General features: G+C 40.1%; 1 protein-coding gene and 1 pseudogene across 2 annotated transcripts in view; both read right to left on the bottom strand.

The window, feature by feature from the left end:
* LOC308578205 (protein CIMAP1C-like) overlaps positions 1-15,982 on the bottom strand; it is a 797,869-nt pseudogene that overhangs the window by 280,650 nt on the left and 501,237 nt on the right. The gene's annotated exons all lie outside the window — the stretch shown is intronic.
* The window catches only part of LOC308578125 (spectrin alpha chain, non-erythrocytic 1-like), a gene marked incomplete at its 5' end in the record, with an annotated part of 102,216 nt that overhangs the window by 61,730 nt on the left and 24,504 nt on the right, over positions 1-15,982 (bottom strand). Inside the window, 3 exons of the mRNA XM_081178389.1 lie at positions 9,974-10,136; positions 11,469-11,572; positions 11,919-12,065. Of these exons, the coding sequence (XP_081034515.1) occupies positions 9,974-10,136; positions 11,469-11,572; positions 11,919-12,065 (414 nt within the window). The remainder of the gene's footprint in view (positions 1-9,973; positions 10,137-11,468; positions 11,573-11,918; positions 12,066-15,982) is intronic.

Below are 15,982 nucleotides of genomic sequence, written 5' to 3'. Positions count from 1 at the left end.
GGCGTAAAAACGGGCAAAACGGGGGACACCAATTTTTGGCGCGCAGACAAAATAGTAAATCGATCGATCAATAAATGAATGTATGAAAATCAATTTAAAAAACAAATAAATAAATGGGTTAATAAGAGGGGAATAGGTTCCTAAGTCAATGGGTTGATAAGGGGGGAATAAGTAAATAGTTCCTAAGTAAATAGGCCAATAAGCAAATAGATAAATGGGTCGAGAGAAAAAATAGGTTGATCAATAAATAGATAAATAAATAGTTTCATAAGCGATAAGCAAATAAATAAATAGATGAGCGAACAGGTTCATCCAGAAATAAAAAGTCAATAAATATATATAAATAAGTACATAATATAAGCATATAAATAAATACATAATTTCTTTTTAAAAATCGGTGAATAAATCATAAATAAATAGGTGAATAAATCATAAATAAATAGGCAAATAAATAATAATAACAAATAAAAGGTGGGTAAATAAAAGGTTACTAGAGAAACAGGTTAATATATAAACAAGTTAATAATTAAAAAAAATGAATGAATTGTGTTACTATATAAATAAATAGGTAATTTTTATAAAAAATAAATAGATAAATAAATAGTTTAATAATCAATAAACAAATAAATAAATAGATTAGCGAACAGGTTCATCCAGAAATAAAAAGTTAATAAATACATAATTAAAAATAGGTGAATAAATCATAAATAAATAGGCAAATAGATAATAATAATAAATAAAAGGTGGATAAATAAAAGGTTACTAAAGAAACAGGTTAATATATAAACAGGTTAATAATTAAAATGAACGAATTGTGTTACTATATAAATAAATAGGTTAGTTTTTAAAAAATATTAATAGATCAATTAATATTATTGATCATTCATTGATCATTGATTGATTGATAATAATATTGATTAATATTAATATTATTATTATTAATATTATTATCAATTAATGAATGAAAACAGGTTAATAAGCCAATAAGAGGTTAACAAATCAGCACAGGTTAATAAATAAGTAGGTTAATTAAGAAAAAGATTGACAGATTAATGAATAAAAATAGGTTAATAAATAAAAGGTTAATATATAAACGTAGGTTAATAAATAAATCGGTCAATAAATAAATAAATCGGTCAATGTATTTATGTATAAAACACACACGATTGGACGGCGATGAGGGTGATGTCATATAACGAGGTGATGTCATATAACGAGAGGGGAGAGAAACGAAAAAGGCATCCAAACGAGAAAGACGGGACAGACGGACGAGCGAACGAACGAACGAATGAACGGGGGGAACGAGAAAAGAAAAAAGAAGAATAAAAGAATTGGAAATAATAGGAAGAATAAAAGAATAAAGAATAAATAAGAATAAAAGAATAAATAATAAATAAGAATAAAAGAATCGGTAATAATAATTATAAAATAATAATAAATAATAAATAATAAAAGAATTGGAAATAAGAAGAAGAATAAAGAATAAATAAGTATAAAAGAATAAAGAATAAATAAGAATAATCATAAAAGAATTAGAAATAATAAGAATAAAGTAATAAGAATAAAAGAATCGGAAATAAGAAAAATAAGAATAAAAGAATAAATGATAAATAAGAATAAAAGAATTGGAAATAATAAGAATAAAATAAGAAATAAGAATAAAAAAATCAGAAATAATAAGAAGAATAAAAGAATAAAGAATAAATAAGAATAAAAGAATAAATAATAAATAAGAATAAAAGAATCAGTAATTATAAAATAATAATAAATAATAAAAGAATTGGAAATAAGAAGAAGAAAAGAATAGATAATAAATAAGAATAAAAGAATAATCAATAAATAGGAATAAGAATAAAAGAATTGGAAACAATAATAAGAATAAAATAATAAATGATAAAGAAGAATAAAAAGAAGAATAAAAGAATCGGAAATAATAAGAAGAATAAAAGAATAAATAATAAATAAGAATGAAAGAACAAATAATAAATAAGAATAAAATAATCGGTAATTATAAAATAATAATAAATAATAAAGGAATTGGAAATAAGAATAAGAATAAAAGAATAGATAATAAATAAGAATAAAAGAATAAACAATAAATAGGAATAATAATAAAAGAATTGGAAATAATAAGAATAAGAATAAAAGAATAAATGATAAATAAGAATAAAAGAATAAGAAATAAGAATAAAATAATAAATGATAAAGAGGATGTAAGAATAAAAGAATCGGAAAGAAGAAGAAGAAATCAGAATAAGAATAAAATAAATAATAATAATAATAAATAAATAAATGAAAATAAGGATAACAATAAAGATAAAAGAATAAAGAATAAGAATAAAAGAATAAATGATAAGTAAGAAGAAAAGAATTGGAAAGAAGAAGAAGAAGAAGAAGAAGAAGAAGAAGAAGAAGAATGATAAAGAAATGAAAATAACAATAAGGACAAAAGAAGAAAGAATAAAAATGAAAATGAAAAAATAAAGAATAAGAATAAAAATGAAAAAATAAAGAAGAAAAGAAGAAAGAAGAAGAAGAAAGAAGAAGAAGAAAAGGCAAGCCGACAAATAACGGAGAGAGACTTACCAGGAGTTTGGAGAGCTGGAAGGAGAGAGGGAAAGAAGAAAAGGAGAGAGAGAGAGAGAGATCAGGATCCGGTTCCCGGGATCCGGCGACTGTCGTTAATCCGGTGGGTGAGGGGGGAGAAACGGAGCCCTGCTTTCTGGTTGGCCGGGAGCGGAGAGGAATCTGGCAGGGAGGGATCTGGCGGGGAGGGATCTGGCGGGGGAGGGATCCCGCCGACCCGGGACTGACCGGCGCCTTTCCGGACTCAGCTGCCCCAGTGGATCCCAGCAGATCGACCGACGGTTCTCTGCCCACTGGGCTGATCCATGTGGAGAGAGCAGGGAGGGGTGTTAGGGTGTGAAACCTAAGACGCTGGCAAGTTAGCAATGTCATGTAACTTTAAGTAGTCAAGCTCGTTAAGTTGTTAAGTTGCTCAGTATATAAAGAGTGTTTGTTTTCTCTGTGTGTTGGGGCGTGAAGCAAAAATGTCCGAAAGCTCCGGAGGTGTTTCTGTTATCTTTCTGCAATAAACCTGTCTTTGGAAAGACAGGCTTCCCTGTGTCGTTATTTCTTTGCTGCTGAGACTCTGAAGCCTGTACTGCAACAAGAATCTCTGCACTGGACTTAATTAATGCTCTGCAAAGAGAGCTGTTGCTGGTGGCGCAGCGGAAGCGTTTACTGGACCATTACAAACTCTCTTAGGTTATGGATCCTTCTACGTTTCTACAGCTGTATTCTGTGCAGAGAAAGTGAAAGCAGCTTTCGGATGAGAGAAGACCGGCTTGGTCGTAAATCCAGCTCTTAAAGGAGGCTGGAGGCGTCTGAAAAGTGAGTAAGACAAATCCCAAGGGGAAAGAAAAGAAAGGGCACACAGAGGGAGTAGCAGCAGACCCCAAGAATGGCAGTGGAAAATTTCCAGGTTCCCTTTACAAAGTTGAACTCTGCTAATTACGTGCAGTGGTCTAAGAGGGCTCAAGTCTGGTTGGAAGCCAAAGAAGTGTGGGCTGACTATGTCCAGAGGCGAAAGCCGTTTGTGGCTGTTGCAGCAGATGCCACAGCAGAGCAACAGGCTGCTGCACATGCCCAGAACAGGGAACATGATAAAATGGACACTAAAGCTAGATGCATGTTGATGGTATCGATAGACAATTCCCAATTACCTCATGTGGAAAATTTAAGGTCTGCATTTGAAATTTGGGAAGCTCTTAGGCGAATTCACCATAGAGCCACGCCCGGAGAGAAGGTGAACATTATACGTGCTTTGTATGAGTTGAAACTGAAGCCAGGGGATAGTGTGGTTGAACACACGTCACAGATGACTGAGTATTTCAACCAACTGTCGTCTTTAGGTGTGAATTTTCCTGAAAATATTAAAGTTTATACTCTGCTTAGCAGCCTGCATACAGGGTTTGAAAACTTAGTACTAACTTTACAAGTTTTGCCAGAGGACCAGCTGAATATGAATTATGTGACTGGCAGATTGTGTGAACAAGAATATCAACATCAGCGAAAACGTATTGATAATTCAAATACCCCAAGGGTTGGATGTTCAGATAATTTCCAGCGTGGGGAAACTAGCAGGCAGAGCTGTAAGGAAGCCTCACAAGTGTCTGCTATGGCCAGCAAGTCATGTTTTCGATGTGGCAGCAGGTTTCATTTGATAGCAAAGTGTCCAGAAAAGCAACAGGAATTTCAACAGTCCATGGCCAGTTTCCGGAGTTACAGGGGAAGACGACGTGAGAACTACAAGAATCAACGATCCAGAGGGGGAGCAGGTGCTGATAAGGGACTATCTGCAATGGCAGCACAACAGAGTCCTAGAAGGAGCCAACAAACCTTGAAGTGGATAATTGACAGTGGAGCAAGTCACAGTTTAGTTCCAGCGACATCTAGTGGCCGCTTGATGAACTGCAAGACATTGCCAGTTGCAAAAACCGTGACTATAGCAGACAATAGTAAACGAGAAATAAGCCTTAAAGGCAGAATTTATGTTAACTGTTTGCAAACTAACCTTCCTGTTTTTGTTCTTCCAGGAATGAAGAATGGACTTTTGAGTGTGTCATGCCTGGTAAAAAGTGGTTTTAAGGTTGAGTTTGAAAATGATGTGTGCACCATTTCGAAACAGGGGAAGGAGCTAGTTAAAATTCCCTGTGAGGATGGGCTTTTTGTTTTGGTTGAAGAGCAGTTAGCAGCAGGTAGATGTTCAACAGGTGAAGCGCAAGCTAAGTGTGTAAATAAGGCTCCTCATACAGGTTGTGCACATCTACTACACAGAAGGTTAGCTCATATATGCTTTAAGTATGTAAGCAAGATGCCAGATTTAGCTGAGGAGTGTAACATTAAGCCCTGTCCAAATTTTCTGGATTGTTGTGCTTGTAAACATGCTAAGGTTAAGACATGTAACTATCCTAGATCTGATAGAGTAAGCAAGAAACCCTTTGAACTTGTGCACACAGACGTGTGTGGCCCTATGCCAGTCAAATCACTTGGAGGTGCGAGATTTATGCAAATTTTGGTGGATGACTTTTCAAGGGCTAGTTGGGTTTTCTTTCTGAAAGAAAAATCACAAGCAGCTTCCATCCTGATGGATTGGATTGAAGAAGTCGAATGTAAATTTGACACCAGGGTACGTAAAATACAATCAGATCGTGGTGGGGAATATGTGAACCACACGCTGGAGACATGGTTAAAAAGGAAAGGTATAGTTCATAGACTTACCAATCCCTATTCACCACAGGAGAATGCAGTTGCCGAAAGAAAATTTCGAACATTACAGGAAGCCATTACTGCTTTGCTGTTTGATTCTGGACTTCCACAGCGTTTTTGGGCTGAGGCTGCATTGTATGCGAATTATACTTTTAACAGAGTGTACAATAGCACAGTAGGCAACACTCCTTACTTCATGCTATTTGGGAAAAAACCAAAAATTGATCATCTAAGAGTTTTTGGATGTCGTGCTTATGTGCTGGTGCCTAGGAAAGGCGATCCTAGGTCTAAAGAAATGTTTTTCTGTGGTTATCAAGCAAACACAAAAGGTTGGAGATTTGTGAATGTAGAAGGCAATCAAACGAAAATCACAATCAGCAGAAGTGCAGAATTTTGTGAACAGGATGGTTGGAATAAAATTCATGGAAATCCTGACCTACTATTTGATGTGGTGAACAGTAGCAATGAAACTCAGGCCCCAGGGCAGGTATTAATTCCAGAACAGACTGAGGAATTTGAGTCTGAGGACGAGGGTGAGAAATCGCCTAGTTCACCCAAGTCTGTAAAGTCAGAATCTTCTAGCTCTAAAAGTTCACCTGTACAGCAAGAGAGACGTGTAAAGTCAGAATCAGAAAGTTCTTCAACTACTAGTGACAAACAGGTGACGACTAGTGATTCTGGGTCAGAGGGGGAAACTGAAGGAACATCGCAGGAACTGTTAAGGCGTTCTAAGCGTGCCAACAAAGGTAAACCTCCTGAAAGGTACCAAGCTATTAGTGTTTGGGCTGGTTTGGCAAATTGCGAACCTGAAAGTTTTGAGGAGGTTGAGCAATTACCCCAGGAGGAGGCCAGTAGGTGGCGTGAGGCCATGCAAAAGGAGTTGAATTCTATGAAAGAACTGGGTGTGTTTTCCATCACCAAACTGCCAGAAGGTGCCAAGGCAGTAAGTTGTAGGTGGGTGTACAGGATAAAGACAACAGCGATGGGGAAACCAGAGTACAAAGCAAGACTTGTAGCTCGAGGTTTTACGCAAAGAAAGGGGTTACATTATTCCGAAGTCTATGCACCCACTTCAAGGAGTGAAACCCTACGGGCACTATTAGCAGTTGCTGCTCAGAAAGGGTTCAAAGTGAATCAATTTGATGTCTCTACAGCTTATCTTCATTCAGACTTGGCTGAAGAGCTCTATATGGAGCTACCGCCAGGATTGAAAGTTGGTAAATCAAATCAGGTATGGAAACTACACAAATCTATTTATGGACTCAAGCAATCTGCTCATAATTGGAATGAGTGTTTGAATGACGTTTTGGTAGGCATTGGTTTTAGCAGGAGCAAGGCTGACAATTGCTTATATTTCAGAAGTTCAGGAGATGCTCAAGAATCTTTGCTTGTTTATGTAGATGACCTGATTTATACTTCAAAGACACAAGAACAAGTAAAAAAACTAGCCAAAGAGTTAAATAAACACTTCAAAGTTAAGAATCTTGGTGATGTGAAGGTCTATCTTGGTGTTCAGATAGATAGGACCAAAAATGGCAGTTTTCTACTGAATCAAAAAGGCAAGATATTGCAAATGGTGAAAAAGTTTAACATGATGGAGTGTGCAGGTGTTAGAACACCGATGGAAATGGGTTTTGTAAAAGACAATGAGTTCAAGGATAGTGCTGAATTCAAGCGTGCTGAAATCTTTCAGTCAGCACTGGGAAGCTTACTTCATCTTTCGCAATGGAGTAGACCAGATATTGCTTACGCTGTTAACTTACTCAGCAGAGAAGCTTCGAAACCTAGTGTAAATGCATGGAAAGGAATTCAAAGAGTGTTAAGATATTTACAATACACCAAAGATTTTTGCCTTGAATTGTCTTCGGAAGGACAAGCACAGATTACTTGTTGGGCAGATAGTGATTGGGCAAATTTAAAGGATAGAAAATCAGTGTCTGGCTGTGTAATAAAATTTGGTAACTCTCTGATTGGGTGGAGATCCAAGAAACAAAACCTGATTGCTTTGTCATCAACAGAAGCTGAGTTCTGTGCCTTATCTGAGTTATGTAGAGATCTAGAATTTTACAAATGCTTGGCACAAGAGATGTATGAAAAGGCCATCACTCCAATCACTGTATAGGGTGATAATCAACCATGTCTTAAGTTAGCACAAAATGGGCAGTTTAAAGGTCGTACAAAACATTTGGATATCCGCTTTCAAAATGTTTGTCAAACGGTAAAAGCAGGAATTGTTAAATTAAATTACTGTCCCAGTCATGAAAATCAAGCTGATGGTTTTACAAAACCGCTTGGGTTTCAGCGGCATGAAAACTTTTGTGAAGAAATGGGTCTGAAGTAATTTTGTTTTTTGTATTGCCAGCGAGAGGGGGTGTTAGGGTGTGAAACCTAAGACGCTGGCAAGTTAGCAATGTCATGTAACTTTAAGTAGTCAAGCTCGTTAAGTTGTTAAGTTGCTCAGTATATAAAGAGTGTTTGTTTTCTCTGTGTGTGGGGCGTGAAGCAAAAATGTCCGAAAGCTCCGGAGGTGTTTCTGTTATCTTTCTGCAATAAACCTGTCTTTGGAAAGACAGGCTTCCCTGTGTCGTTATTTCTTTGCTGCTGAGACTCTGAAGCCTGTACTGCAACAAGAATCTCTGCACTGGACTTAATTAATGCTCTGCAAAGAGAGCTGTTGCTGGTGGCGCAGCGGAAGCGTTTACTGGACCATTACAAACTCTCTTAAGGGGGTCCAGGGGGATCCGGTCTGGAAGGATCGGGTCCAGGGAGATACGGTCCGGAAGGATCTGGTCCAGGGGGATTCTGGTCCAGAGGGATCCGAGCCTGAAGGATCCGGTCTAGGGGATTCTAGTCCAGGGAGATCGGGTCCTGGGGATCTGGTCCTGAAGGATCCGGTCCAGGGAGATACGGTCCGGAAGGATCTGGTCAGGGGGATTCTGGTCCAGGGGGATTCTGGTCCAGAGGGATCCGAGCCTGAAGGATCCAGTCTAGGGGATTCTAGTTCAGGGGGGTCGGGTCCTGGGGATCTGGTCCTGAAGGATCCGGTCCAGGGAGATACGGTCCGGAAGGATCTGGTCAGGGGATCTGGTCCAGGGGATTCTGGTCCAGAGGGATCCGAGCCTGAAGGATCCGGTCTAGGGGATTCTAGTCCAGGGGGATCGGGTCCTGGGGATCTGGTCCCGAAGGATCCGGTCAAGGGAGATACGGTCCGGAATGATCTGGTCAGGGGGATCTGGTCCAGGGGATTCTGGTCCAGAGGGACCTAAGCCTGAAGGATCCGGTCTAGGGGATTCTAGTCAAAGGGATCAGTTCTGGGGATCTGGTCCCGAAGGATCCGGTCCAGGGAGATACGGTCTGGAAGGATCTGGTCAGGGGATCTGGTCCAGGGGGATTCTGGTCCAGAGGGATCCGAGCCTGAAGGATCCGGTCTAGGGGATTATAGTCCAGGGGGATCGGGTCCTGGGGATCGGGTCCCAAAGGATCTGGTCCAGGGGATTCTGTCTGGAAGGATCTGGTCCAGAGGATTCTGGTTCAGGGGGTCCAGTCCAGAGGGATCCGTTCCAGAGGGATCCGGTCTGCATTTCATCTAATCATCCTAATAATCGCCTAATAACCATCTAATAATCCTAATAATCCTCTAATAATCTAACAATATTTCAACATCCAACCATCTAATCATCCTAATATTCGTCTAATAATCGCCTAATAATCCCTCCTTCTCAGGATCCCTCACCTGGATGTTGGTGGGATCTTTGTAGGATTCTCATCGTCCTAATAATCATCTAATAATCCTAATAATCCTCTAATAATCTAACAATATTCCAACATCCAACCATCTAATCATCCTAATATTTGTCTAATAATCGCCTAATAATCCCTCCTTCTCAGGATCCCTCACCTGGATGTTGGTGGGATCGTTGTTGGATTCTCATCGTCCTAATAATCACCTAATAATCCTAATAATCCTCTAATAATCTAACAATATTACAACATCCAACCATCTAATCATCCTAATATTTGTCTAATAATCCTCTAATAATCCCTCCTTCTTAGGATCTCTCACCTGGATGTTGGTGGGATCCTTGTAGGATTCTCATCATCCTAATAATCCTCTAATAATCCAACAATAGCCTCACATCCAACTATCTAATCACCCTAATAACCGCCTAATAATCCATCTAATAATCCTAAATAATGTCTAATAATCATCATCTAATCACCTAATAATCTAACTATAACCTCACATACAACCATCTCATCATCCTATTAGTGGTCTAATAATCCTCTAATAATCCCTCATTGGATTCTGTTCTCCATGTGATCCCCTGGATGTTGGTGGGATCCTTGTAGGATTCTGGTCATCCTAATAATCCTCTAATAATCCTCTAATAATCTAACAATAACCTCACATCCAACCATCTGATCACCCTAATAACCCTCTAATAATAGCCTAATAATCCCTCCTTCTCAGGATCCCTCACCTGGATGTTGGTCGGATCCTTGTCGGATTCTCATCATCCTAATAATCCTCTAATAATCCTCTAATAATCCAACAATAACCTCACATCCAACCATCTAATCACCCTAATAACCACCTAATAATCCTCTAATAATCCAACAATAACCTCACATCCAACCATCTAATCATCCTAATAACCCTCTAATAATCGCCTAATAATCCCTCCTTCTCAGGATCCCTCACCTGGATGTTGGTGGGATCTTTGTAGGACTCGTCGCTGGCGGTCTGCAGCTTCTCGCTGATCCAGGCCTCGATCTCGTCGACGTCGCGGCTGAACTGCTGGAGGGTTTGGGACTCGCCCAGTTTGGAGCGCTTCTCGATCATCTGGGCCTTCAGGCGGCGCCACCTAGGGGGCGGGAGGAGGAACAACAAGAAATAATAAATATAATAATAATAATAATAATAATAATAATAATAATAATAATAATAATAATAATAATAATAATAATATCATCATTAGAATAATTAGAATAATAACAAAACAACAACAAGAATATATTACTATTATTATTAATTAAACAGAAGAAATAATAAATATAATAATAAATATAATAACAAATATAATAACAAATATAATAATAATATCATCATTAGAATAATTAGAATAACAACAAAACAACAACAAGAATATATTACTATTATTATTAATTAAATAAGAATTAAACAGAAGAAATAATAATAATAATATAATAATAATAATAATAATAATAATGATAATAATATTAGAATAATTAGAATAATAACAAAACAACAACAAGAATATATTACTATTATTATTAATTAAATAAGAATTAAACAGAAGAAATAATAAATATAATAATAATTATTAACTAAATAAGAATTAAACATAAGAAATAATAATAATAATAATAATAATAATAATAATAATAATAATAATAATAATAATAATAATAACATCATTAGACTAATTAGAATAATAACAAAACAACAACAATAATATATTACTATTATTATTATTTAAAGAAGAAGAATTATACATAAGAATAAGAATAATATATTATTCTTCATCTATCATACAGTATATTATTATTATTATATTTATATTTATAATATCATATATTATACAATATATTATTATATTTATATTTATAATATCCTATCTAAGAATAAAAATTATACATAATAAGAATACATAATACATACGAATAAGAATATTCTATTCTATTCTTCTATGGTTATAAATTAATAAATAAAGGAAAATATTGATAATCATCATTTATTCTTCTATTCTTCTATTCTATTCTCTTCTTCTATGGTTATAAATTAATAAATAAAGTAAAATATTGATAATAATTTTTAATTCTTTAATTAAAGATAAATAAACATTTATTATTCTATTCTTCTATTCTATTCTATTCTTCTATGGTTATAAATTAAGAAATAAAGTAAAATATTGATAATCATCTTTAATTCTTTAATTAAAGATAAATAATCATTTATTCTTCTATTCTTCTATTCTATTCTATTATTCTACGGTTATAAATTAATAAATAAAGTAAAATATTGATCTTTAATTCTTTAATTAATCTTTAATTAATTAATTCTTTAATTAAAACTTAAATAAATAAAATTCCATTTAGGGCAGCCTGAAAGCCCAGATCTCTTGCATGCACCCCAACCTAGAGAAAAATAAATAAATCAGATTTTTCCCACTGACCTGTCCAGAACTTCGTTACGCCGATTGGCAACGACTCCTTTGGCGTAGTGGTCGGCCGAAATCAGCTGTTCGGCGAACGATTGCAGAGCGGCAATTTTTTCCTCCTGGACGGGAAAAAAGGAAGAACGAAAGAAAAAATTCAGATTGAAAGAAAATTAAAACTGAAATTCAGATCAAAAGAAAAGAAAAATTCAGATGAAAAGAAAATTAAAACTGAAATTCAGATCAAAAGAAAAGAAAAATTCAGATGAAAAGAAAATTAAAACGAAAATTCAGATCAAAAGAAAAGAAAAATTCAGATGAAAATAAAATTAAAACGAAAATTCAGATCAAAAGAAAAGAAAATATCAGATTAAATCGCCCGGAAGAAAGGAAAATTCTGGGCGATTAGTTAAATTAATTAAATTTAATTAAATTAATAAATCCGCTTTCCGCTGTCGACCGCCTCACCTGGACGTTGATCGCCTTGTCGAAATCCTCGTGCTTCTTAATTAGCGCCTCCACGCTGTCCAGCGAATCACCTTTGTCCTCCGTGTTGAGGAAAGCTTCCCGGGCCGCCATCCAGTTCTCCGCCTGCTCGCAGTCCCGGTGGAAGAGCTGTGGGGCAGAGGTGAGGGGTCGGGGTGAGGGGGCGGAGCCGGACCCATAGATCTCCGCCCTCTGACCCATGGAAGCGAGGACTTCCTGTCTGCACAGGAAACGGGGTCCGGGTAGCGGGTTTGGGTCTGTCCCTCCGTGTTGGCCATGCAGATCCCTCTCTGCCCCCCAAGTAGGGGACCCTAGATGGTTCCAGGCGGTGCCCCCTATGTAGGACCCCCATAGATCTCCGCCCTCTGACCCATGGAAGCAAGGACTTCCTGTCTGCACAGGAAACAGGGTCCGGGTAGCGCCCTCCAGCTCTCTGCCTGGGGTGAGGGGTGAGGGGGCGGAGCTGGACCCATAGATCCCCGCCCTCTGACCCATGGAAGCGAGGACTTCCTGTCTGCACAGGAAACGGGATCTGGGCAGTGGGTGGAAGAGCTGTGGGGTCTGGGTAGCGCCCTCCAGTTCTCTGCCTGCTCGCAGTACCGGTGGAAGAGCTGTGGGGCAGAGGCGAGGGGTCGGGGTGAGGGGGCGGAGCCGGACCCATATGATCTCTGACCCACAGATTGAGCCCATCCCTCAGAAATGGGCTCCGGGTAGCGGGTTCTGGATGGTGCCCCCTATGTAGGAAACCCCTCTGACCCACAAGTGGGTCTTCCGGTGGGGGGCGGAGCTGGACCCATAGAACTCTGCCCTGTGACCCATGGAAGCGAGGACTTCCTGTCTGCACAGGAAATGGGGTCCGGGTAGCGCCCTCCAGTTCTCCGCCTGCTCGCAGTCCCGGTAGAAGAGCTGTGGGGCAGAGGCGAGGGGTCAGGGGTGAGGGGGCGGAGCTGGACCCATAGATCTCCGCCCTCTGACCCGTGGAAGCGAGGACTTCCTGTCTGCACAGGAAACGGGATCTGGGCAGTGGGTGGAAGAGCTGTGGGGCAGGTGTGGGGCAGAGCCGGACCCATAGATCTCCACCCTGTGACCCATGGAAGAACAGGACTTCCTGTCTGCACAGGAAATGGGGTCCGGGTAGCACCCTCCAGTTCTCTGCCTGGGATGAGGGGTGAGGGGGCAGAGCTGGACCCATAGATCCCCGCCCTCTGACCCATGGAAGCGAGGACTTCCTGTCTGCACAGGAAACAGGGTCTGGGTAGTGGGTTTGGAGGCAGCCCCAGAGGTTAGGGGTCAGAGCTCTCCGACCCACGGTAGACAAGGACTTCCTGTCTGCACAGGAAACGGGATCTGGGCAGTGGGTGGAAGAGCTGTGGGGTCCGGGTAGCGCCCTCCAGTTCTCCGCCTGCTCGCAGTCCCGGTGGAAGAGCTGTGGGGCAGAGGTGAGGGGTCGGGGGTGAGGGGGCGGAGTTAGACCCATAGAACTCTGCCCCACAGAACTCCGCCCTGTGACCCACGGAAGCCCAGGGCATAGCCGCTCCCCGTGTCGGCCAAACAGACCCCCAAGTAGGTCTTCCAGAAGAGCTGTGGGGCAGAGGTGAGGGGTCAGCGGTGAGGGGGCGGAGCTGGACCCATAGAACTCCGCCCCATAGAACTCCGCCCTGTGACCCACAGAAGCCCAGGACATAGCCGCTCCCCCTGTCGGCCAAGCAGACCCCCAGGTAGGTCTTCCAGAAGAGCTGTGGGGCAGAGGTGAGGGGTCAGGGGTGAGGGGGCGGAGCTGGACCCATAGATCTCCGCCCTCTGACCCATGGAAGAACGGGACTTCCTGTCTGCACAGGAAACGGGATCTGGGCAGTGGGTGGAAGAGCTGTGGGGCAGGCGTGGGGCGGAGGTTAGGAGGCAAGGGTGAGGGGGCGGAGCCGGACCCATAGATCCCCGCCCTGTGACCCATGGAAGGACGGGACTTCCTGTCTGCACAGGAAACGGGATCTGGGCAGTGGGTGGAAGAGCTGTGGGGCAGGTGTGGGGCAGAGGTGAGGGGTCAGGGGTGAGGAGGCGGAGCTGGACCCATTGAACTCTGCCCTGTGACCCATGGAAGAACAGGACTTCCTGTCTGCACAGGAAATGGGGTCCGGGTATCGCCATCCAGTTCTCTGCCTGCTCACAGTCCCGGTGGAAGAGCTGTGGGGCAGAGGTTAGGGGTCGGGGTGAGGGGGCGGAGCTGGACCCATAGATCCGCGCCCTCTGACCCATGGAAGCGAGGACTACGTACTATATACTATGCTGTAAATTATATATAGTATAGTATGAATTATATATAGTATATATAGTATAAGTATACTATACTATACTATGCATTATATATACTATACTATACTATACTATACTACACTACAGTGTTTCCCAACCTTTTTTGGGCAACGGCACACCTGTTTAATGAAAAAAATCTCGCGGCACACCACCATTACAGCCCCGTGACGTCAGCGCGCAGCGTCACGCCGGGAGGGACGCACGAAAGTGAAAGTTTTTTCCCTCCCCCTTGCCGGGGAACCTCCAAGCTTTGGGGGTGGGAGGAGGCAGCAGAGCAAGGGACTGAGGGACGGCGGCAACTGAGGCGGCAGCGGCTGTTGTGGTGGTGGCGGCGATAGCGGGCGGAGGAGGGGGCGGCGGCGGGGCTTGAGGAGCCGTCGCCGGGAGTTGCTGCTGCTGTTGTTGCTGCTGCTGCCCGGACATGCCGGCCTCCTCCTCCTCCGCTGTCTCGCGCTCCTCCCTTTTGCACGCGCTGCCCCGCCGCTCGGCACCACCACCGCGGAGCCGCCCCCGGCTCGACGCGGATCCTCGCCGACGCCGCCTCTCACCGCCCGACTCGCCCGCCTCCCTCCCACGGCACACCAGCCAACGTCTCACGGCACAGTAGTGTGCCGTGGAACACCGGTTGGGAAACACTGCTATACTATACTATACTATACTATACTATACTATACTATACTATACTATACTATACTATACTATACTATACTATACTATACTATACTATATATATTGTACATATAGTATGCTATAAGTATACTATATACTATACTATAAATTATATTTAGTATAGTTTATAATCATATATAGCATACTACATATAGTATATATAGTATACTATAAGTATACTATATACTATACTATACATTATAAATAATATTATAAATACTATACTATGCTATGCTATGCTATACATTATAAATAGTATAGTATAAATTATACATACTATACTATACTATACTATACTATACTATACTATACTATACTATACTATAAATTATATATACTATACTATAAATTATAAATAGTATACTATAAATCATACTATACTATACTATACATTATATATAGTATATTAAAACTTATACTATACTATACTATAAATTATAAATAGTATACTATAAATTATACATACTATACTATACTATAAATTATATATACTATACTATACTATACTATACTATACTATACTATACTATACTATACTATACCATAAATTATATATACTATACTATACTATACTATACTATACTATACTATACTATACTATACTATAAATTATACATACTATACTATACATTATATATATAGTATATTAAAACTATACTATACTATACTATACTATACTATACATTATATATAGTATACTAAAACTTAAATATACTATACTATAAATTATATATACTATACTATACTATACATTATACTATACTATACTATACATTATACTATACTATACTATACGCTACTCTACTCTACTCTAGCAAGCTCCTCCCCTCGGGAAGCCCCATTTGCCTAGCCCTGCCTCCGGGCAAAGAGGCCCCGCCTCCGGGGAAGGAAGCCCCGCCCCCGGAACCGACCAATCACCTGCAGCTCCAGGCATTGGTCCAGCATCATCCGGCGCTGGACCCAGGCTTTCTCCAGGCCGGCCCTCTGCTGGTCGAGGACCCCTAACTTCTCCTCGATTTCCGGGCTGGCCTAATATACTATATACTATATACTATGCTGTAAATTAT

Source organism: Podarcis bocagei, assembly GCF_964188305.1.
Source record: "Podarcis bocagei genome assembly, chromosome: W".
Lineage (NCBI taxonomy): Eukaryota > Metazoa > Chordata > Lepidosauria > Squamata > Lacertidae > Podarcis > Podarcis bocagei.
The sequence above is the reverse complement of the archived record's forward strand: the minus strand, read 5'-3'. Positions and strand labels throughout refer to the sequence as shown.